Source organism: Pelobates fuscus, chromosome 4, assembly GCF_036172605.1.
Source record: "Pelobates fuscus isolate aPelFus1 chromosome 4, aPelFus1.pri, whole genome shotgun sequence".
NCBI lineage: Eukaryota > Metazoa > Chordata > Amphibia > Anura > Pelobatidae > Pelobates > Pelobates fuscus.
This window is the reverse complement of record NC_086320.1, coordinates 366,862,625-366,886,786: the sequence shown is the minus strand read 5'-3', so window position 1 is coordinate 366,886,786 and position 24,162 is coordinate 366,862,625. Positions and strand designations below refer to the sequence as shown.

The window sequence follows — 24,162 nt, the reverse complement described above, 5'->3', positions numbered from 1 at the left end:
TAGTTTTATGAGCTGCAGTCTCGGTGCCATTATCTCTCATTAATGAACAGGTCCCAAAGGGTTTATTTTTTTGTAAAACCCGCTCCCAATATTCCCTGTGCTTTTTGTAACAGTGCAGTGCAGGCTTCCAGCTTGCTTAAATGATGGAAAATGGAACTGAATGGAACTGAAGAGTCCTTTCAATTTAACATACGATAAAGAACAAAACTATGCAGTAAGGCAGGCCTTTCATTTAAAGGAACAGTAATTGCTTACAATGAAAATATTTGAAAGTGTTCTGCTTGGCGAGTATTTACAGTATCCGCCTCTTCAAAGTATCCTGAGGGTGTGCAGGTATCATCATGAACTTTCGTGGCCTCTTACTAGAGAGTATATGAAAATGCTCAGACAGTGCTGACAGAATATCATTATAAATAAAAAAATTTTGGGTTTTTTCGCATACATAATATAACATTATGTTTGCAGAAGTGTATGCAAATAATGACATTTAAATTTGTCCACGGTAACAAAAAAAATATATAACAGAAGCAAATAACGATTGTGTATCCCCAAATGACTAGAGAAAAACAAGATTAAAATAAATATAAAAAAAGAAGCAAGAGTAGTTCAACTAACAATATTCTAAAACAACTCTCAATAAAACTACTGTCGGTTTATTTAAAGGGACACTGCAGACACTCACGCACATTAGTTGCAACATGTAACTTTAGTTAGAAATAATTATACTAGGAGTTTTTTTTTAATTTTTTTTTTTATTATTTGTTTTGTGATACAAGCTAACCATACACCTCTAGAAACTCTTGCTGTGTCTATAAATCCTACCTACAGGATAGGTTAATTTGTGCTTTAATAGGTTAAGTGAGCATCACAATAGTCCTTGTCTTAGCAGAGCTCTGCATGATGATATACAGTAAATGCAATATGATACCTCTTTTAATTTTTTATCAATTTTAATTTATTTTATATAGTTATATTTAATGCATTAACATTATAATGAATTAAGAAACAATGGGTAAAATCCAGTCTATAGTATTGCTTTAATAATTGAAAGGGATACTGTAGGCATCAAAACAACTTTAGCTTAATTAAGCCATTTTGGTGTATAGATCATACCCACTCAGTCTCACTGCTCAACTCACTGTACTTAGTAGTTAAATCACGTTGTTTATGTTTATGCAGCCCTAGCCACACCTCCCTGGCTGTGACTCACACAACCTATATGAAAAAAAGCATTCATTTTAAACCAGATGTTAACTTGCTTTAGAAGTTTTGATCTCATGCTCTGTAAATTGAACTTTAATCACACACAGGAGACTCCAGCAAGGTCTAGAAGGCTGTTAACAGAGTAGGGGATAACACATTATAAATTAAACAGATTGTGTAATAAAGGAAGTGTAAATATTAGATGATTACTTACTGGAAGTGTTTAAGAAAGCTTTTTAAGTCACATGCAGGCAGGTGTGACTTGGGCTGCAAAAACAAAATTAAATAACTCCTAAATGACAGAGAATTGGGCAGCGAGACTGCAGGGACATGATCTATGCACCAAAACTGCTTCATTATGCTTTTTAGCCTATAGTGTACAGTGTCCCTTTATGTGCTACAGGTAGAACTGTGCTTTGGTACACTACCCAATTGCGTGGTGAACATGCAAATCAGGTTACAGGTATCGGTGTTGCTAGTTAGGGATTTGTCACAAATATAGAACCCTTTTCTAAGCTTAGTGCAGTTCAGGTCACCTGTTACAATTCTAGAGTTTACAATTCACAGGATTGAATACAATGTCAGTGTTTAAATATGGAGGGGGTATTACAAAGGGGCTTCAGGGTTTTCAGATGGAGTTGTGTAAAGATAGCTTTGTGCCAACTGTAGCATTTTTTCTCATACTTTCCATGAAGCTCTCTTTTCTAGATAGCCGGTATCTTGACCATGATTGTCCTGAGGATAGTAGCATCAGCAGTTTATCTAGGTGTACTGTCCTCTCCTGATTTAACATTAAATATCTTAACATAATCATTCGGCATTATTTAACATCTTTTCCTAATGCATTCTTTACGTTTTTTTCGGAGATGAGAATTATAGAACATTTTTAGTTTAGTTTTTTTTTTTGTGAAAGACTGAATTTCCATCTACAATTGTCCATCACAAATACCAGACCCCTCTAGCTGTATGTGTGTTTGATGAAAGTGTGCATATTGCTTGATTGCCACGACCAGCAGATTCGGAGACAGATGTGAACTCTCGCTGCTTCTCATTTATTTTTACCATTTTGCAATCTCATTGAGTTTAATTGAGTCTCTTACAAAGAAAAATCAGTTATTTTCCATTGAAATGTCATTTCCATGGGTTAGAAACATCAAATCTTGCTGATTTTGATCTTTTCAGTAGTGACATCTCTGCAGAGGTGTAAAATGAACTGGATTTGTTGATTTAGCAGTCTAATGTATTTGCTGCATACTCTGATTTAGAATCTACTTTCGGAAGAGTGAATGCGTAATAAGGAATGAGGAAGCCTGCTACATTATCAAAGCAAGCAGCACTTAGCATTGATATCCTATGGAACATATTGATGGGATACCAGAATGAATATTTAGCACAATTCTAAAATATAGTTGTATAGTATTGAAATTATTTATTGCCACTGATACATATTCCGGAGAATAAACTATTCTAGAATTTGTTTACTTAATGCTGAATTGCAGCCAATTGAAACCAGACTTCAAAGTTTAGGATAAAAAAGCTAAAATGAAGAAATTTAGGGATTGCCATTCTTAACTATTTAATCTAATCAGGGTCATTCTGGAGATTAGGGGCTGCTGGGTGAGAGGGGCAGAGACTTCTGGGTGAGAGGGGGCTGCAGGGTGGGGGGTAGTGGCTGCTGAGTGTTAGAGGGGGGCTACTAGATGAGAGGGGGATGCTAGGTGAGAGGGGGAGTAGGGGCTGCTGGTTTTACTCCCCCACTCCCTTCCTTACCTTGAGCCTTCGTAGGAGGAAGAGGAGCCGGTTGAGGGTGTAGACCATGTGTGCTGGGTCCATGTGCGCAGTGCATCAGGCTGTACAGCCTTCACAGGAGCATACAGTGTGCAGGCCGTGAGGGTAGAGCTGTGTCTATGGGCCGGAGGTCAGGAAGTACCAGCCCTAAAGTTGCTGGATTCCTTTGATCTCTCCTCTTGGCCTCGGCCCCTGGCCATCGCAGCCCACCCATTTGCCCGGTTTTCCCGATGGCCAGTCCGGGCCTAAACCTAATGACAGCAATGGGATTGTCAATTCACTACAGTTTTGAGTAAGGCCAGTAAGGTATTGTCATGCATGAAAAAGGGCATTAATTCTCGGGATGAGAATACCATTTCTACTCTTTATAAATCACTGGTAATACCACATATTGAATAAGCTGTGCAATGTTTGGCACCTGTTCTAAAGAATGATATTATAGCACTGGAAATAGTGCAGAGGCGGACTACAAAATTAATAAAAGGAATAGAACATTTTAGCTATTAAGAAAGATGAACAAATTTAAACCTCTTTAGTATAGAACCTCAGAGGGGATATGATAACATTATACAAATATATCTGGGGCCAATACAAACCATTGTGTGGATATCTATTCACAAACAGGACTATACATAGGACACGAGGTCATGCGTTTAGACTGAAAGAAAGAAGATTTAGTCTAAGGCAAAAGAAAAGTTTTTTTTACCGTAAGAACAATACGGATATGGAATTCTCTGCCTGAAGAAGTGGTTTTATCAGAGTCTGTACAAATGTTTGAACAGCAACAAGATGCATATTTGCAAAAACAGAATATTCAATGATTTAATCTTTCAACTGTAAGGTAATAGCTTCCGGATCCAAGGATAAATCTGACTGCCATTCTGGGATCAAGAGGGATTTTTTTCCTAGTTTGTTGCAAAATTTGATGTGGTTCAAAATGTTTTTTTTTTGCCTTCTTTTGGATCAACAGCAAAAAAACTAATGTGAGGAAGACTGAACTTGACAGACACATGTCTATTTTCAGCCTATGTAACTAACTTTTGTCCTAGGTGCAAGTGTACATTAATAGCCCTTTTTAGGCACACAGTGTCAATCATCTCTGTGACATGTCCTACTCACATGACACAAGCAATACATGGTTTTCAGAACCTGCTGCAGTTGTAGCATCATATCGCAGCAAACATCATCAACATGACATGTGTAGCAACTCCCGCTGCTTTTAATCAGCAGAAGAATAGAGTGGGAAAGCAAGTTCATAACCTTTGAAAGCTAGAGGCCTGGCTGTTAAATCAATAAACTAGCAGGTGCTGGATTGCTCCACAACGATATGTATTGCATACAGCATGCACCATGTTTTACAACACAGGACATGTCTTAATGATTCTGAAAGACAGGCTTCAACAAAAATTCATAGCTGTGCAAAGGGGACTAGGCGCTATTGCAGTAGGTAGGAAGGAACCTGGATTATGACCAAGTCAATACATGGCAAAATATGGGCTACTCCAATCTTCCAAGCCACGTCCAGTCCATTTTGCATCTTAGTTGGTCCATTTGATCCAGGTTAAACTTTTAGGGGTAGCAGTATTTTATGCATTAGAGGAGACAGATCCAGCTACAATACCTTCAATAACCAAGGTGTGTGTATATGTGTATATCTGTATTAATGAGAGAGCGTCTGTGTGCTTGTATGTATGTGGTTATTACTGGCAAGTTGTATCTGTGAGTAGCTGGTTATATATGTGTGGATAATTATCTATGTTTATATGTGATTGCTGAATTAGTTGTGTGAGGAGTTAGGGTTTGAGCAGTGGTTTTTATGCTCGTACACGGGAAACATTTTGCTTTGCTCCAATCACGCTAGCAATGCATGCCAGTCTATGCAAGGAGGTCCCTTGTCATTGTCCATTCACATTGCTCTGTATACTTTCAATCATTTCCTTAGACATCCCCACACCTATAAGACTGCTTACATGCATTGTCACTTGTATAATTCAATTCATAAAATACACAAATAGAATTCTCAGAAACAGATAGTCACACACATGCTTTTTCAATATAAGGCTCTAGAAATGATAATCAAGACTGGATGGTCTCACAGTCCCTTTCATAACACGTGGTAAGGAGACTCTGAGAGAAGGGGAGACACCATGCACCCTTCCCAAGGACACACTCTAAGGGTGCACAGCAAGGAAAAACAATTAGAGGTATAAGAGTATCAGCGTGGACTTAGAACTAAATCAATTCATAATTTCAGTAATTAGCAAATGAGTGCTTAAATATGTATTACGAGGTACATACACAAGCATTGATTAATTAATACAGTGTTTATGTATGGGCATATGCCGTAAAAGAACATTGTTTCTGTCTTTATTTATTGTTCTCTTCCTGGCCTTTGAAATTCTATGGACCAGTAGACCAGAGGTTGTAGCTGAAGAGACAGTTAAGCTGTAGCTCTATGAAAAGTAGCTGTGTACTTACCTTGATAATCATCAGCATAATACACACTCTCTTATAAATAGTGCATGTAGAGAAGTCTAAACGAATGTGTTCCATGCACAGAGCATAAATATATTAATTAGTCAGATTTTATTCTAGTGCAAAAACCTGAGGTAATACTTAAAAAGACAAGTATAGAATATATCATCGTCGTGATATCATCCTTTGCTTATATAGTGACTGTGACGAGACCAATCTCGCCACTGTGCATTGGAGGAGCCTGGTTGCCTGCCTGCTGCCTCTGGACTATGGCCCCATGTGGAAACTCTTGATTTTCCCCTGCAAAGACATGAAAGCCGGGTCATTCGGTGCTTGCCCTGTTTGAGCGGTGATACCCCAGATAGCTATGCCTTGGAGCCCATTTGTATAATGAAAGACTATAGGAAAGACTTTGGCTCCATGGCAATTGAATTGTATGTGTGTGGTCTGAGCGCCATTCAGTAAAAATGTGTGCTCAGACCTATCTGGGGATATGTTGCATGTCTGTATTTTATGTAATAAATGTAACCTTTTGTATTTTTTTGTATTTTACTGTCTTGTTACTGCCATGTGCTTAATGGAGTTTTGCCTCTGTCCTTGGAGATAATTGGATTACTTCCCAATTATCTCCAGGATAGAAGACTCTGTGGAACTGGTTTGGGGCAGAAAAGCCATGCTTTCTTTGGTCACAAAGGACTTCAATCTGTCTTTTGAACCAATGGACCAATGTGGATGATTTTGACGTATGTTCGTATTTGTAGTATGCTGATTCTGAAAATGTTTTATGTGGATGTGATGCATACTTTTAAAGTTATGAATAATGTGGAAAAACTGTATTTCTCTGCTTGTGATAATTACATTACCCATTGTGTAAGGTAATTGTATCACAGGCAGAGGGAAGGATTTTGTGTGGGAGTGTCTGACTTTATTGTACGTGTTTATTGGTTGTTTTCCAAAACCCTGTGGGTGGTACTAATGTTTATATAAGAAAAATAAACCCACAGCTCTGTCTGTTCACTGCTTGACCCTCAACACAGAGCTTTGTCTCGTTCTTGGGGGGATTTATTGTATGCTGTTTCAATTCGACTGATAGGAGTGTAAACCTATTCATATGGTTTTTCCTATTCGGCTGTTTACAGCATTCGTGTGGTTCCGGTTCAGCTGTTTACGGCATTCAGATGCTTCTCCGGTTCGGTGTATTGGTGTCTACAGTAGCTGTGCCTGTGTCTCTGGAAGGGAAGATCTACTAAACGGTGGTTTAACCCTTTTATGCCTGGGGGTACCGTTACAGTGACATTAGCACATTTAAGAATTATAATCAGGCTCACTATTTTCCGATTAAATGTGATGGTCATTGCATTGGCCATGGATGAATGATAGGCTACTGAAAGTGTTGTCACTCACAGATCCCCAAAATAGCCACATTAACCCTAAACATTCTTTGAAAACCTTAATAACTGACATAGAACTATTGAATTCTGAAGAACCAAATACCAAATAACGAAATTATTTGAAGAACCAAATACATTTAATAAAAGTTTTAACTAACTAACATTTGATGAGCATAAACAAACCAATAGAATAGATACAATTACAGGTATAAAATATAATATGTAACAATACAGTCTCTCTCTTTTCCCTTAGAAGAGAAGATACAAATATATAATGCAACAATCACTGAGGCGCTAATCTAAAAATAAGTCCGACTTACGTTGTAGGGAGCTGTTAAGTCCAGCTCTTTGTCCTATAAGTAGTAACTGTGTAAGTCCCCGCTTTGGATTCAGAGTTCTATCAAAATCACTGATGAAATGCAGTATTACAGCCTGAGGTCCAGCAAGTCCATGTCTTGCAGATTAAAGTTTGGATGTGCAATGTCTTCCAGCTTGAAGTCCTACTATGCAGTGTCTTGCAGGACTTCGGCCAGTAACAAGGTTTAGTAAGTTCCGATAGTGTGAAACTGTGATTTTTCAGTTCCAATACAATAGCTTATACAGAATCTTAGAGTCTCGAGTCTGGATACAATCTTCTGATTTTGGCCCTGATTTAATATTGTTAAATTAGCTTCCAAATTATAAAAAAATTTGGGATACACTTTTACAATGATTTAATGTTAAAAACAATATTCAAATTTTCTAATATTTTGATCTTTTTAGTATTTTGATCTCTCTCTCTATTTTTTTTTCTATGTTTCTATATATATGTATATTGCATTTGTGATATTTTACGATCTTGACAAAATAATTTAGAAAGTTTATCCAAAACTATTAAATGAAGCTCTTTGTTTGTTGAGTTTGTGAACACTTGGCGGTTTTTTTTTTCACTTGACGTTTACAGTGAACTTTGTGTTTTGAAATTCAGTCTTAAATGAAATGTAATATATTTAGAGCTTTCTATATCTAGGGTTTTATTTTATGTATAAATCAAAAGCCGGCTTGCCTTTGTACAAATGAAGGTAGTTGGCAGAGGTGCTGGTTTGCCACTGGTGATGCAGATGTTTTACGAACTTCTAGATCCCCTTGGCATCACACGGTCGCTGGCATCACGTCCACTGCTGTATCTAGAGTTTTGTAACAAACACAAAAATAGTGCTGGCATATGAACAACACTGGCGAGCCAATGTGGTTTCTAACATTTCAATGAAAACTAGTTTTAGGAAATGGTGAGTTTCAAGCATCTGCTCTAAAAATCATATTTGGAATAATTAAATATTTGCAACTGTTTATCTACTGTTACCACAGTTTGCAGACTGGTTGCAGCTGTATGTAAATTGAAGTGTGCTAAAGCTGTGTATATAAATACAAATTACCATTCTTTTACATCAGAATTTTAGTGTGCCATAATATATTAAATGTATATGAAATTCAGTCACCAATCTCTAGGGTACAGATTAAAGTGGAGTTTTAGTAACTTTTATCCTATTCTTTAGGGAATCTCGGTCTGGTGCCTTTGCTGCTGGCCCACAATGTTGATTTTGTAGACAGAAGGTTATATTACATCTTTTACTTGGCAAATATTGTCAGGATCGCTTACCTCTCACAAGAATACCCTGGCATTCTCTGTGGCACTGAACGCTTGTGCACCACTGGGATGCTGAATTCAAATCCGAATGGTGAATTCACCAGACCAAATTCGTGACCTAATGGAAAATTTGCCGGACCAAGTTCCACGTACAATGATGACAAATCCAGCTATGTTAATAAGGGATTCTACCATCCACAAATCATGAGGAATTACCTTATGATGTGAACCAGTAGAAGTTAAGTGATCCCTATATATATACTTACCGCTCCCACTCCTTGTCGCCTTGTTGTGGTTCTAGTAGCCAGTAAAGTGCGTTCCTTGTATTTCCTGTCCCTGGTTTCTGATTTTGTCTGTTTACTCAATTCTCCTGATCTCTGGGGTCCTTTGACCTCGGCTTATCATAACATTTATCCGGATCTCTCTGACTCCTCTACCATTAGCCTGGCCACTCTAAGGACCAGTGTAGTGCTTGTCTATTTATTGTGTTATTTTCAGCATGTTTAGGTTCCATGCCAATCCTGACAAATTTTGTATCGAATTATGTTCTCATCAGTGGGTTATTTTTGTTTGCTTGACACTTAACACATTCTAGTGTATCCAACAAAGCTGGTTTGTAGATGATTGAATACTGATCATCATTAAAATCTTTGGAATCCAAGATTAGCAACTGTACATGCTTTTAAATACCTTATACCTTAATTATTTTGATGCAATTTGTTTAATTTTGCTTCAATATAAGGAATGACGTTTACTTTGCATGACCTTCTCAGGATTCTGGGTGATGTGACCTGCATTTCAGCGACTGCTGTGAAACTGCCTTAGTGGATCCACTACAGAACTCTTTGACACCAGGAAGACTCTGTCCTTTTCCAAGCCATTTATTTTTGTTTTCTTTATTTATAATGTGGAGCAGTACAATCACAGCTTAATCATAAAGCATTAAACATACACTTTTAAAATATATAATAGCAGGTAAACAATCCTGTAGACTAGTACCAGTTATAGAATGTTGACACTAGAAGACGGTTAATAATCTGAGAATATATTGGAAGCACTCAATCTGTATGCACTGAGAGCCAACAAGATACCACTTGTCTTAGAGGCCTTTTTCAAGACTTTTAATTGTTTACAATGAGTCAAAAGGACATAACATACATATCATGACATAAGGATCATACCAGACAAATACATAACAAAAATTAACAAAAAACTTAAAAGATTCAAAGTATTTTAAAGTTGTAATATTACATATATGCGCAAAATTAACATTTCACATTAATAACAAGATAAATAACAGTGACCCGGTAAATAGTGCCTTTTGAAAACATTTCCTGAATTAGTTTTCCTTACGACCACCCTGGAAGACCACCCTGGCCATACATTCCATGATTTTTTGTTATATTTTAGTTGTTTTCTGTTTGACTTTCAATGTTTCAGCAAAAAAAATAAAAATACATCATTAATGTTTAGCCTGTATCATAAATGCAACATGGTAATCACATTTTTACACCTCGATAACAGAATAAGGGTTTAATGATTTAGATATTTTTATATTTTAGTGTGATGGAAATGGTAAACCCATAATCCACCAGTAATAATGTGTTAGTATAAAACGGTAAAATGCTAATGTGATTTAATTCAGGAGACACTGAGAGGGCGGCCAGTAATCTACAGCAGCTAAAACAGACAACCCTGGCTGACACAAACCCATTTACACTCTCTGGATTACAAAGAGCCAGAAATCGCAGATATGTTGATGCCACGGGTATTAAAAACAATCATTTTAACATTATAGGTGAGTTATTTAGAACCGTTCACAGTTCATTACCTGAAAACCAATTACATTACAGTAAGAAATGAGAATATGTTGTATTTTTTATAAAACAATATGTTTATCGGGTAAATTAGCTTCTTGTGTCTTAGTTTAGGAACGTTCCAATGAGTTGTCCTCAAGCCTTTCTCATTTAAAAATAAGTAGTTCCACAGGACAATATGATATGCATCAAAGGAACACTGTAGGCACCATAACCACTTCATCTAATTGAAGTTATGGTATTCGGACTGATTCCATAGTTGTTAGATGTCAACGTTTCACAACTCATGACATCTAATCTTTCTTTCTTTCTCTAAGGAATTTGGACAAACTGCAATTCCTTTGAAACAGGTCTAGCTGTTTTGCTAACCTCAAAAAAAGACATTAATAAATTGATATCCATCTACCCGCCTCATTGAATTGTCAGTTTTCTTTAAATAATGCACAGACAAATAATGCTCTTTAATACCGAGCAATTATGTTTATTCTTCTTTTTACAAATGTAGATTGATTTGCTTGTTGGAAAATGCTAATATGAAATGACTTATCCTACCATAAGCCATGGATATTTTATGAGTTAAGATCCCGAGTATATATAAAGAAACATCATGCAAAAAATCTGATTAATGTTGGATTTTATCTCAAAGTAAAGCATGGTTTCATGGAGAATTATAGGTAATATCATCTACAACAGTTGCAAGTCCAAGTTAGGACACTGTGGTATAGAGCAGGCATAGGCAACCTTCAGCACTCCAGATGTTTTGGACTACACCTCCCATGATGCTTTGCCAGCATTATGGGTGTAAGATCATTATGGGAGGTGTAGTCCACAACATCTGGAGTTCCGAAGGTTGCCTACCCCTGGTATAAAGTAAAACAATGGAACTGAATATAAAATAATTGCACATGCTATAATAAACTGTTGCCTTCTGTATCCATCAGCTTTTATTGCTTCAGTCTCTTACTATATCTCTGCAATATGTTACTTTCTGTCTCTGAGCCAGTAATTTGTCACAGCAATAGTTATCCCCCTATTCATTGCCATATTGTAGAAATTGCTATGTACGGTTTGAAAAATTTCCCCAAGGAACGAAAATGTGCACTCTGTGACAGATCCGGTTTAAATATGGGTCTTGTCGGAAGGATTTCCTAAGGCCTTAGGGAGAAGTATATAATTCTAGATGTGAATGCATACTTTTGGAAATGTTATGTTTTGTGGCAAATCAATCTATATTCAGTTACCAGGAATAAAAAAAAAAGTGGCACTTTTAGATTTTAATTGTACAATGTTGACGGACGAAATAACCGATAATAGCCTTTTGGTATCACGGAAGAGATGTAAAAACTAGTTTTGCCGGATCTAAACCGTTTAACCTTGCAATTGACAGCACTGGGGTCTGTGAGAAACTTATAATTTTATAGACATTAATGTCAGAAATTGACTAGAATAAAGATTGATACATTCACTAAAACATCTCTCTAAGTAGAATATGATGGGAATTAGCACCCTAACCGAACTGGCTTTCCAGTTAATCCGTGATCCTCTATGCCTCGTTCCTGTCAGTATAAACCAGAGAGATTTTTATACATTCATTTCTAAAGTAATAAGATTTTTCGGTATAAATGAGTATCATCAAAGAAAAACGATAGTGCAAGAAAAGTGGTTTTCCTAGCACTATAGTGACCTCTCCCTCGCATATAATGCTTTCCTATGGGATTTTGGGTGCTGCTGGATGTCCTCATGCAGTCAACCAAAAGTCATCTAACCCTGTAATACAGTTATTTCAGTTTATCAAAAACTGCAGTAATTACAATTGCATGGTTAAGGACCTGGGGCACTGCACCCAGACCACTTCAGTGAGTTGAAGTGCTCTGGGTGCCTATAGTGTCCCCTTAAGCACATCAAAGTTTAAAAAATGTTTACAAAAAGTGTGGCTTAAAATATGTACATTTTGCCTGTATGTGTGACTGTATGTGTATCTATGTATCTGTGTATCTGTGCCAATGTATATAGCTGTGTGTCTGTCTGTGTGCATGTGTCTGTGTATCTGTGTGTATGTGCATCAGTGTATTTATCCGTGTTTCTGTATGTGTATCTATTTTTCAGTGTGTTTATCGATCTGTGTGTCAATGTGCGACCCTGTGTATCTCTATGCTCCTGAGTGTCAGTATTTGTATGAATGTCATTGTGTGTCTATCTGTGTCTCTTTACCTGAATGTGTCTGTGTATCTGTATGTATTAGTGTGTATGTGTGTTAGTGTGTGTGTCTTTGTAGCTGCATGTGTGTCTGTGTGTCTGTACCTGTGTCTCTATATACGTGTCAGTGTTTGTATCTTTTGTGCGTAAATGTGTGTATCTGTGTGTCAGCATATATGCATGTGTGTGTGTGTGTGTGTGTGTATATATGTGTATCTGTGTATTCAAATGTGTGTATGTGTGTGTATGTATGTGCTAGTATATATATATATGTGCATACATCTTAGCATTCAAACTCCAACACTACACACATGCATTCAAGTGTCAACACTGCATATTTAAAGACAAACACTGCACACAAGCAAACCACTACTTCCAAATTGCAACAGTTCATAAAAATACACCACTACAGTCACACACACATATTCCATACAAAAACATGATTACGTTCACACTTATAACCACTGCTTGGTGCTAAATACAACCCTGCAAAGGATGGGCAAATGATGCAAGGATGGGCAAATGGTAGATCTCCAGCTGGCAAAGCATTGTGGGAGTTGTACTACAGATGGAGATCGACCTTTTTTTCCAAGACTCACCTCTCCTACATACCTGTTTGAGAAACACACATTTACTTCCCATAACAGGTTAAAATTCACCAAGAATTTATGTAATCTGTTCTATCTCTCCATTCTGAGATTGCCTGTCCAAAACAGCCGCAATAAATTATTCTATCTGTTTCTCTCCACTCTTCTGCTTGCTGCTGGTGCTACTCTTACACAGACGCTACCAAATCCTTTCCTTACAGGCTGAATTCAAGCAGGAGGCACAATCAGAGGAGGCTTTCCCTGTTAAAAAAAAACAAAAAGACAAAACACAACTTTCATATCTCTGTGCCAATCAACACAAGCTTAAGTGACTAAGGGGGAGAGAGCTTGTTTTTAATGCTATGATTTTAGAGAAATCTGGACATTTGTTAGCAATTCTGTTAGCACAATATAGCGATAACATTTGATTCTCTATCATTTAAGATTAAGTTGTATTGTAAAGATAGGTGCACTTAAAACAACCTTACAAACTAAACAGGAGCAAAACCACTTAGATGAACCGGTAAATGTTCAGCGCAACATTGCTCTCCACTAGAATGCTAGGGATCAGTCTGAATTACCACCAGAGTTCAGGTTTAATAAGTTTCAGCCAAATTTAGAGTTTGTTTTTGCATCTTCTGTGCTCTTTTAATCTGTGTTTTGTACAGATGTTATCATTGTTAACAAAGTTGCCTTGTACTTTATGTGTGGTTTATAGTTTATGTTACTGAGCCTTGCATTTTTGAAACAAGGTTTACATAATTAGCATGTGAATTCCATGGAGGTGTTTGTCGTGACTTTTGTGTCCAAAAACGTAAAACACAGTAAGCCAAAACACGATATTAGATTCAAATCGAACAGTGAAGTAAAAAGCGCATATATTTATTATAGAGGATAATTATTGAAAACTCAACCACCTGTTGATGCATTTTGCAGTCAAGCTATATAAATAACAACCGACACAAAAAGAATTACAATATGGTACATAACAATTTAATTCTAATTGAAGGTGTTGTTATTAGTTATAACTTACAATATCACTTAATGATTGCTACTGCTAATTAGGAGCCCACTTGGAATAGCAATTAAAGAGATACATATTGACAAACACGTACGAAACAATATTTCTGCATTTAGAATTGTCTCTCACATATCATGAGTCCATAATAGTGATTGTGTGTGAAAAAAGTTGGAGGAAATTATCATAAAAAGAAAAACAAATATTAGTGCATATAAATGTTGTGTAGCATAATGTAAGGTGTCTCCGATGAAATAGTTGTGTTGTTCTCTAGATTTGCCATCCAGATGTACCCATCTTGCAAGTCAGTGTCCACAGTGGTCCCCAAGGCCAGCTTTGATGTGTCATGGAGATCTCAGGTGGCTCCTGTTATCTTGTATTGGGGGTGAAGATAAGAATTCAGTGCCCCCAGTGCATGAATATTTCCTCCAAACCTCTTTATGGAGCAAAACTGTTGAAAGAAATGAAGAATTGAAACTGCGAAGCCTGAAAAAAGACTAAGGGCGAAATAAGGTGTAGCTTGTAGGCACTGATCTGATCAACTGTTAGACCACTAAAAGATAGCAAATACAAGGAAGAACCTATAAATGCTAGGAACATTTGGTACAGGCCTCTTGCTCCATCTGTTGGACCACAAAGCACAGTAGGTGGACCATGTTAACTCTAGAGGCAGTGTGTGAAAATATGCTCATAGATAGGGCCACTACCATCTCATTACACTGTTCATCAAAGTTTGTACATTATACATTTCGAGGCCTATAGTTACATTTTCTGATAATAGCTATGCAGTAAGTGTGTTTTTGTTCTAGAAATAAAATCTCTTCTCAAATGTAAGTAATTCAACGGTAAGAGCTTAAGCATGTTTCACTCGGAGAACAAAGGGAGACCAAGTTGTATAAAGACATTCTCTTCTAGTGCATTAAAAAAAAAGCACAAACGCTACCTTTAATAGAAGGATGCTATTAAAATAATTGCCGGTTTCAAGGTACCATTCATTGTGTATAACTCCAATTACAATTAATTACAATGAAATTGGCATCTGTGCTTTGTGTCAGATCACCAGTTTAGCAAATATCATCTGCTTTATTTATTTTTTTGCAGTTACATAATGTTTGCAATGTGTCCTCCGTGACCTTTATATCGTCATAAAACTTATGAGAAGAAAGACAGAAATAAAAACCCTTGACACTTCAGCTGCTGTGTACTATGGCTGTAAAGTGCTTAGTCAACAAATTGCCTGTATGAGAGTTGTACTGCGAAAGCATTGTCAGATATATTGAATATCCCAGTTGGTTATTATTGATAAAATCATATGTATATGTAATAAGCAGAACAGGACGAGGGAGAGAACACAGACTCAGATACATTGCTACGCTGTTAAAAGCAAAACCAAAATAGATCCAGTGCCCTCGAAGCACCATAACCACTTCAGACCATTGCATTGGTTAAATTAATATAGGATTTTGCCCATTGTCACTCTTTCAAATCACGTTTGAGTTTGGTCCCTCTGCAGTCAGAGTGATGGACTGTGTGTATAAGGGTGTGTTATTCCAGCATAATAGTCTATCATCGCCAGGGCGAATGGATAATGCATTATCTGAGTGGCTATAGAATGGCCGGGCTTTGGATCACAAAAAGGAAAGACTTATTTTTTTGTCAAATTACTCAATGGTGATAGGGACAGTGATAATACCATAATATAGAGTTATAGTGGTTATGGTGTTAAAAGTGTCACTTTAAATAAACATTCAGAGAAAATGAAAGCATGATTTCATAACACAAGTTAATATTAACACAGTCAGTTAAAAGGAGATCATTTTACACATATGATAGCAATGATTTTCACGTCTGAACCTTTTTTGGTTTCTCGTGGAGCAGAACTTGGAAAATGCAGAGCTCTGTATTTACAGCTTTAGCAAGTGTCTCCCTCGACGTCAGCAAATTAACTCTACGAACAGGGTTCGAGCCCTCCCATGTTGCTATAACTGTATTGAAATGCTGCTGGTTCTAAAAGGATAAAATAAATGACAATATACACGAGACTCCCCACACGGGCAAAGAAAGGCAACGCTTGCATACCAGGAAAATAAAAAAACAGAACGGTAATAAGAGCATAGAGTAACACTGATGTATCACACTACCTTGTTAGCATATATATATATAGTTGTATCTAACAAACACTCTGCAGGAGAAGAGAACAAAAAAGTAATTTTTAATATAAATCTATAGTATTTCCTCCATAATTATTTTGACGGGCACTGTCACAGGGTTGATGTCTAGGCTTCTCATCTGATACCAATAGACGTATCAACATCCAGTAAAGTTGTTACAGGAGTTTCACCTATGGTTTGCAGTGACACCTCAACATTCAGTATGCTTGTCTCCCATCTGCAGTGGAACCCACACTAACAATGACAAACAAATAAACACATTAGGAACCCAATACATATTAGTTCTAACCTTTCTCGTAAACAAATCTGTCATTGTGTCAAATGTTGCTCATTTATGCAAATTGTTTATCTGGGTTAGATTATTGTTTAGTGCATAGGCACTTATTGGTTGAAGGTATGATTCACAGTGACTTGAATTGCCTTGCATTTATTTACTAAGCTGGTAATTATGGTGAATTTATAGCACATTTCAGGATAAAGTAGCTAAAGTGAGCGAACACACCAGTTCATGTATTTTTTTAAATTTGTTTTAATTATCTCTTCAATTCATAACAATTCTTAGTTTAGTAAATAAACAGCATGAATCTACTTCTAGGTGGAGCAATACTCTAAGAGGACTATTCACTAAAGTGAGAATTCAAAGTGAATATCAGATGTAAGGTCACAGTAGCCAAACTGGAAGCATAGCTCTAGAATAATTTTGTCCTTAAATTTGAAATTCACTTGACATTTTCACTCTAGTAACTGTAAATGCAAAGTCAGGGAATCGTTGTTAATTCAGGAGCACCGGCTGAGACTGATGTGTGTTGTATTCCGTAGCAAACGCGGATTTCATGTTCAATTATATTTTATCTGTACGTAACTTACACCCAATAAATCATTTTGGGGAGAAAAATAACCTGTGTATTTTTTTGGATTATTTTCCAGTTGAAGATAATAGCTTGTCGCTCAAGGCAAAGGTAACGCTACAAGATTTGGTCAGCGGAGAGTTTGCAATCCACGATCCTGAAGCTAAATGGATAAATGGTGAGTCTGAAGTTTCACGGCAAAACTTTGTCCATCAATCTTTCTATTAGAGACTCGGAGTATTTAATGAAACTGGTTATTACATCCTCGGCTGATAACCTCCCGTATTAAGATTGATGTACTTCACTAGAAGTCTCAGAGTGTAATATCTCACATTTTCCCCCTTGGTCTGTTAATGATAACCTGTATATCAATCATTAGTATTCTAAAGTGAACACTTGTTAAATGTGAGAAAATCAAAGCCCTTTCCTTGTTGTCTGGAGTTTTCAATTGTCTTGCATTTGTGTCTAAATATCTTGAAATGTGAAATGGTGGAATCTAAACGTCAGTGTTAATTCGTTAAACCAGGAATTGTACAGAATTAATGTGGGAAAGAACTGAACATGAAAGCTAATTGAGGAAGATATAGTTTATACCTGTTATATACAACTGACTTGCTAAAGGGGCAATCCATGTACCCACATGTTAGGTGCACGGTGTATGTTATAGTGCTAGATTATGTTAATTTTGCTAGCTGTCTTTATTTTTTTTAAAGAACACTCTAAGCACCTTCATCACTAAAGCCTACTGTTGTGGTTATGATGCTGGAGTGCCCTGTGCCCATCCAACAGTAAGATGAACAAACTTACCTTGGTTCCACCAGGGACACACAGGCCCATCTGCCATGTCTAGTTTTCTTGACCAGGAGATACTGGGTTGCTATAGAACAAAACAGGACCATGCAGGGTCGTGCTCATTGGCTGAAAATGATAGCTGCCAATTAGCAGCCAATTAGTGCAGTCTTTCATTTACATTGATTTCCTGTAAAGAGACACTCAACATCTCCTGCTGAAGAAGACTAGATGCAACACGAGTGTTCAGGGGTCTCAGATAAGTTGTCAAACCATGCTACAATGGTTTGATATTTTATCATGGGATTATGCCAGGGTACTTCTAGAATCATAGCCACTAGAGCAAGTTGTAGTGGTTATGGTGCTTGGAGTGCTCCTTGTATCTTGTATAGGTTTTTACAAAAAATATGAATAACCTTTCCTCCATAAGCTTAGCCCAACTCCTCCTTGTTTCTAATCTTAGTAAGGTGCTTTTGTGCATAAAAACTGGCTTTGATTCACGTTATCTAAAAATAATTTTTGCCTCTTTACAAATCAATAGTAAGAATATGTGGTGCAATTTTGGGCACCAGTTTTATAAAAGGATATTCCAGAAGTACAAAAAGTGCAGAGGTGATCTACAAAATTAGTCAGGGGGATGGAAAACATTAGTTATGAGGAAAGGCTTGAAAACTGGAATTGTTTTCTTAAGAACAAAGGTACCTCAGAGGGGATATGATAGCACTATACAAATATATACAGGGTCAGTACTGCTATGTGCTAACCTGTTCATTAGCAGATACATACAACAGACAAGAAAATGGTCACCCATTTAGAAGAAAGGTGTTTTAGATTACAGCAGAGCAAAGGGTTCTTTACAGTAAGAACAATAAAGATATGTAATTCTCTGCCTAAAGAGGTTGTGTTATCAGATTCTACAGATACATTTAAAAAAAGGCTTGGATGCTTTTTTGCATAAACAGAATATTCAAGAATGTTATTGATATGTATGTAAACAGTACGAAAAAAGTGCCAGCGCTCAAAATACACACATAGTATAATATTGCACCCTTTATTTTAAATCCCCAATCCCCCAAATTGAACCCTTATATAAAATCGATGTGGTACTATAACCACACAAACAGCGATGTAACACTATTATGGAGATGTTACCACTCCGATGGACGGTGGTTGCTGCAGTCAGACCGAAATGGAGCTGACTGCAGCAACGACCGTCTATGGGCGCATTTTATATCCTTTAAAGGTACCGATATATCTGGAATAATTACCGTTTCTAAAGTTTTAGACTTTAGAAAAACAGACTTTTCCAAAATTAGAATATGTGTAAAGGAGTCATTATCAGACTGGAGCAATTTAAATGGAGTCCAAAAGGGGATTATTTAAAAGTTGCACTACTGAACGCAACAGAAAATTGCATTAGGCTTGTCAGTAAAAGCAAAAAAATTCAAGAAACCACTGTGGTACTCCGCAGATGTGGCCAAAATAGTAAAAAACAAAAATTTAGCATTTAGTCATTATAAAAAAAACCAGAGTGAGGAAGACAGAATGACCTATAAGATTAGGCAGAAAGAGGCTAAGCAAGTTATAAGAGCTTCCAAATCACACACAGAAGAGAAAATAGCACAGTCAGTAAAAAAGGGGGACACAACTTTTTTTAGATACATAAATGAGAAAAGAAAAGTAAAACAAGGATTAGTTAGATTAAAAAACAAAAGAAGGAAGGTATGTAGATGAGGATAGATGAGGATAAAGGTCTAGCTGACTGCCTCAATGAATATTTTTGTTCAGTATTTACAGATGAAAATGAAGGAAAGGGACCTCAGTTAAGAAAAAGGATAAATTAGTCATTTATTACACGTGAGTTTACAGATGAAGAGTTTCTATTTCAACTGTCAAAAGTAAAGACAAATAAGTCAATGGGACCTGATGGAATACACCCAAAGCTATTAAAAGAGCTTAGTGGTGTACTAGCAAAACCATTAACAGATTTATTTAACCAATCATTGTTAACAGGAGTAGTCCCAGAAGATTGGAAGTTAGCGAATGTTGTGCCCATTCACAAGAAAGGTAATATGGAGGAGTCGGGCAACTATAGGCCAGTAAGCCTTACTTCAGTAGTGGGGAAAGTTATGGAAACCATGTTAAAGGATAGGATAGTTGAACATCTAAAAACACATGGATTTCAAGATCAGAGACAACATGGGTTTACTTCAGGGAGATCATGCCAAACTAATCTTATTGATTTTTTTGATTGGGTAACTAAAATGATAGATCAGGGTGGTGCAGTAGACATTGCTTACCTAGATTTCAGTAAAGCTTTTGACACTGTTGCACATAGAAGGCTTATCAATAAACTACAATCTTTGAGTTTGGATTCCAATATTGTTGAATGGGTAAGGCAGTGGCTGAGTGACAGGCAGCAGAGGGTTGTAGTCAATGGAGTATATTCGAAGCTTGGGCTTGTCACCAGTGGGGTACCTCAAGGATCTGTACTTGGACCCATTCTCTTTAATATTTTTATAAGTGATATTGCAGAAGGTCTTGATGGTAAGGTGCGTCTTTTTGTGGATGATACTAAGATATGTAACAGGGTTGATGTTCCAGGAGGGATAAGCCAAATGGCTAATGATTTAGGTAAACTAGAAAAATGGTCAGAGTTGTGGCAACTGACATTTAATGTGGATAAGTGCAAGATAATGCATCTTGGACGTAATAACCCAAGGGCAGAGTACAGAATATTTGATAGACTCCTAACCTCAACATCTGAGGAAAGGGATTTAGGGGTGATTATTTCTGATGACTTAAAGGTAGGCAGACAATGTAATAGAGCAGCAGGAAATGCTAGCAGAATGCTTGGTTGTATAGGGAGAGGTATTAGCAGTAGAAAGAGGGAAGTGCTCATGCCATTGTACAGAACACTGGTAAGACCTCACTTGGAGTACTGTACACAGTACTGGAGACCATATCTTCAGAAGGATATTGATACCTTAGAGATAGTTCAAAGAAGGGCTACTAAACTGGTTCATGGATTGCAGTATAAAACTTACCAGGAAAGGTTAAAGGATCTTAAAGGACCACTCTAGTGCCAGGAAAACATACTTGTTTTCCTGGCACTAGAGTGCCCTGAGGGTGCCCCCACCCTCAGGGACCCACTCCCGCCGGGCTCTGGGGGGAGGAAGGGGTTAAACTTACCTCTTTCTCCAGCGCCAGGCGGGGAGCTTTCCTCCTCCTCCTCTTCTTCCTCGCGACGTCATCGGCTGAATGCGCATGCGCGGCAGGAGCCGCGCTCGCATTCAGCCGGTCGCATAGGAAAGCATTCATAATGCTTTCCTATGGACGCTTGCGTGCTCTCACTGTGATTTTCACAGTGAGAAGCACGCAAGCGCCTCTAGCGGCTGTCAATGAGACAGCCACTAGAGGCTCTGGAGGCTGGCTTAACCCTCAGTATAAACATAGCAGTTTCTCTGAAACTGCTATGTTTATAAAAAAAAGGGTTAACCCTAGCTGGACCTGGCACCCAGACCACTTCATTAAGCTGAAGTGGTCTGGGTGCCTAGATTGGTCCTTTAACATGTAAAGCTTGGAGGAAAGACGAGACAGGGGGGGTATGATAGAAACATTTAAATACATAAAGGGAATCAACACAGTAAAGGAGGAGACTATATTTAAAAGAAGAGAAACTACCACAACAAGAGGACATTGTCTTAAATTAGAGGGGCAAAGGTTTAAAAATAATACCAGGAAGTATTACTTTACTGAGAGGGTAATGGATGCATGGAATAGCCTTCCAGCTGAAGTGGCAGAGGTTAACACAGTGAAGGAGTTTAAGCATGCGTGGGATAGGCATAAGGCTATCCTAACTATAAGATAAGGCCAGGGACTAATGAAAGTATTTAGAAAACTGGGCAGACTAGATGGGCCGAATGGTTCTTATCTGCCGTCACATTCTATGTTTCTATGGATAATATGTGGAGCAGGACAGATATCCCCACCCTCCTATATCTATAGTTCAATGTATTGAATACAAACTGGGACTTTATACATATAAGGTTGAATTTATATAATTCCTGGTGCCCTAGATTATTTGTCTAAGGGGATTATTCACTAAGCACTGGCACTTTTTTTGTATAAATTTTAACCACAAGAATTTTGGGATATTCTTTGTGTACTGAGCTGCTATTGTATGAGACTATAATTTTAACCATTGATTGAGAATGTTATTATTGAATGTTTACGCTCTCTCGATTTGATAATAGTAATGAATGTAAACAGGTTGTTAATCTAAGGAGAAATCTGATTTCCATTATGGAGTTTTTTTTTCCTTTTTGTGGCATAATTGGTAATGGCTACAAATGTTTTTTTTTTTGTTTTTTTTTTCTTTTTTTGCCTTCTTCTGGATAAACAGCATAAAAGATTGGGCTTCACTGTTGAACTTGAGAGACTTTAGTCTTTTTTCAATTTAGGAAACTATGTAACTATGTAACTCTTTCACTTCAGTGTTCCCAGTGTTATCCCCATTGCTGTCCATTTTTTCTGAATTATCCATCCTTGGGGAATTGCCGTGCTCACATGAGCAATTGGTCCATTCACCTGACCAATAAAATCATATCACCAAGTATTGTCTACCTAAGCAATTATTGAGCTGTATTAGGAAGTCTGTGATTGGACGGCAACAGAAAATCTGGGCAGGTTTAGAAAGGGAGGGCTTGCAAACACTGCATCTTTTTTTGCAAGTTGTTTTTACATGTACCCTCAAAGCAAAGATACATCATTAAATGCATTTGTGTTTTCATCCAAAAAGAAACAGCCTGGACATTAGCACAAGTCAGGGTATGAGATGTTGCCAATGCACAGGATTCTTAGATATTTCTCTGTTGAGAGCTTCTACATTACCCAGTCCAGCCACCACAATAAAGTTGATTGACTAGCAGTTTCACAAATTCACACATGTCAAGTGAGATACATAGTAGGAAATATTAGAAACAGAAGTATGACTGTCCCTCTTCAATTTTTTTTATTGTACGCTGTGAAATCAAAGCACTCTACAATTTCTAATTTGATGCTATTGTTTTTTGTTTTTTTTTACATATGATGCTATTTTTTATGTATTCTTCTAAAATTGCCCAAGGTCTATCCTGCAAGATTTTGTTGGTTCAATGTAATGCAGACCTAGAGACAGTTTGAAGTGCTTGACTAATCCTGCATAAGGCAATATCTTGAATATTTCATATTTTTTTCTTAATATAATATTTTTGCATGCGCAGGACCTTGTCTGCAGCTCATCATCGCTGCGCTCAGAAATGTCCATTTGGGTCCTATTGTTAAATGCTGGGAGCTGTTTGAATTATACTGTGTGCTAAATAGTGTGATCACTGCAGTAGCTGTGCTGAAGGCAAAGCATGAGGTGTTAAAATGTGTCATTTCATTTATACTAGCCATAAAAATAACTCTTGGGATGAGGACACAGACAACAGAATGTCACAGAGCAGCAGTATCTGCTAGATCGTTTGTTCTGCTGGGGGTTCAACAGTTACATACTTTATTTATTTTTTTTGCCCACTGGAGATTTTATTGGTTTGAATAAAATGGCAAGTGTTTTTTTTCCAAGAAAAACATTAACATTTTTATAAAATACACCTGCATTCTGTCTGGAACATGTACCTGTACAATCCTTCAAACCAGCATGATATAAATCTAAAAAGCTTTCATTTTAAAAGCTGAAAATAGTTTGAAAGATGCAAAGGTATTTTGAAGAATCTCCGATGACCTACACATGTATCTGTAGACCACCTCCCATCGACGTTGGAGATGATATACATGTGCAGGCAGAGGGAGGCTCTCTGATACAAATCTGTTAGTTATGAGTTAGTTAGGAGTTATCATTTTGTGAGCCAGCATGGATGACTGTAGTATAGACTTTCTCATATAAGAAGATGGGAGGTACTAATAATGTTAGTTAGGACAACTCTAGCTTGCGTATGTTATCGTAAGAAGCAAGTGTGATTTCAACTGGGGATGTAGGAGCTCATAAAGCATTTATACTCAAAAACAATAAAGAGTTAAAGAAACTCTGTCACTTTCTGATGACATCAAAGCTGGAAGTGCAGTGGACCGCGGGTGCAGAGGAACATAAGTTTTACTTACCTGAATCTGTTTCTCACGGCCACCACCATCTCTATCCAGGCGACCCTCTTGAGCTCCTGGTACTTCATCTGCCAGGAGCCCATGCCAGTACTATAACTTTGCGCATGT

General features: G+C 37.3%; 1 protein-coding gene across 4 annotated transcripts in view; it reads left to right on the top strand.

The window, feature by feature from the left end:
* DPP6 (dipeptidyl peptidase like 6) overlaps positions 1–24,162 on the top strand; it is a 1,023,075-nt gene that overhangs the window by 680,685 nt on the left and 318,228 nt on the right. For all 4 annotated transcript variants that reach the window (XM_063452684.1, XM_063452681.1, XM_063452683.1 and 1 more), the window contains exon 3: positions 17,201–17,299. In XM_063452684.1, coding sequence (XP_063308754.1) covers positions 17,201–17,299 — 99 coding nt within the window. The remainder of the gene's footprint in view (positions 1–17,200; positions 17,300–24,162) is intronic.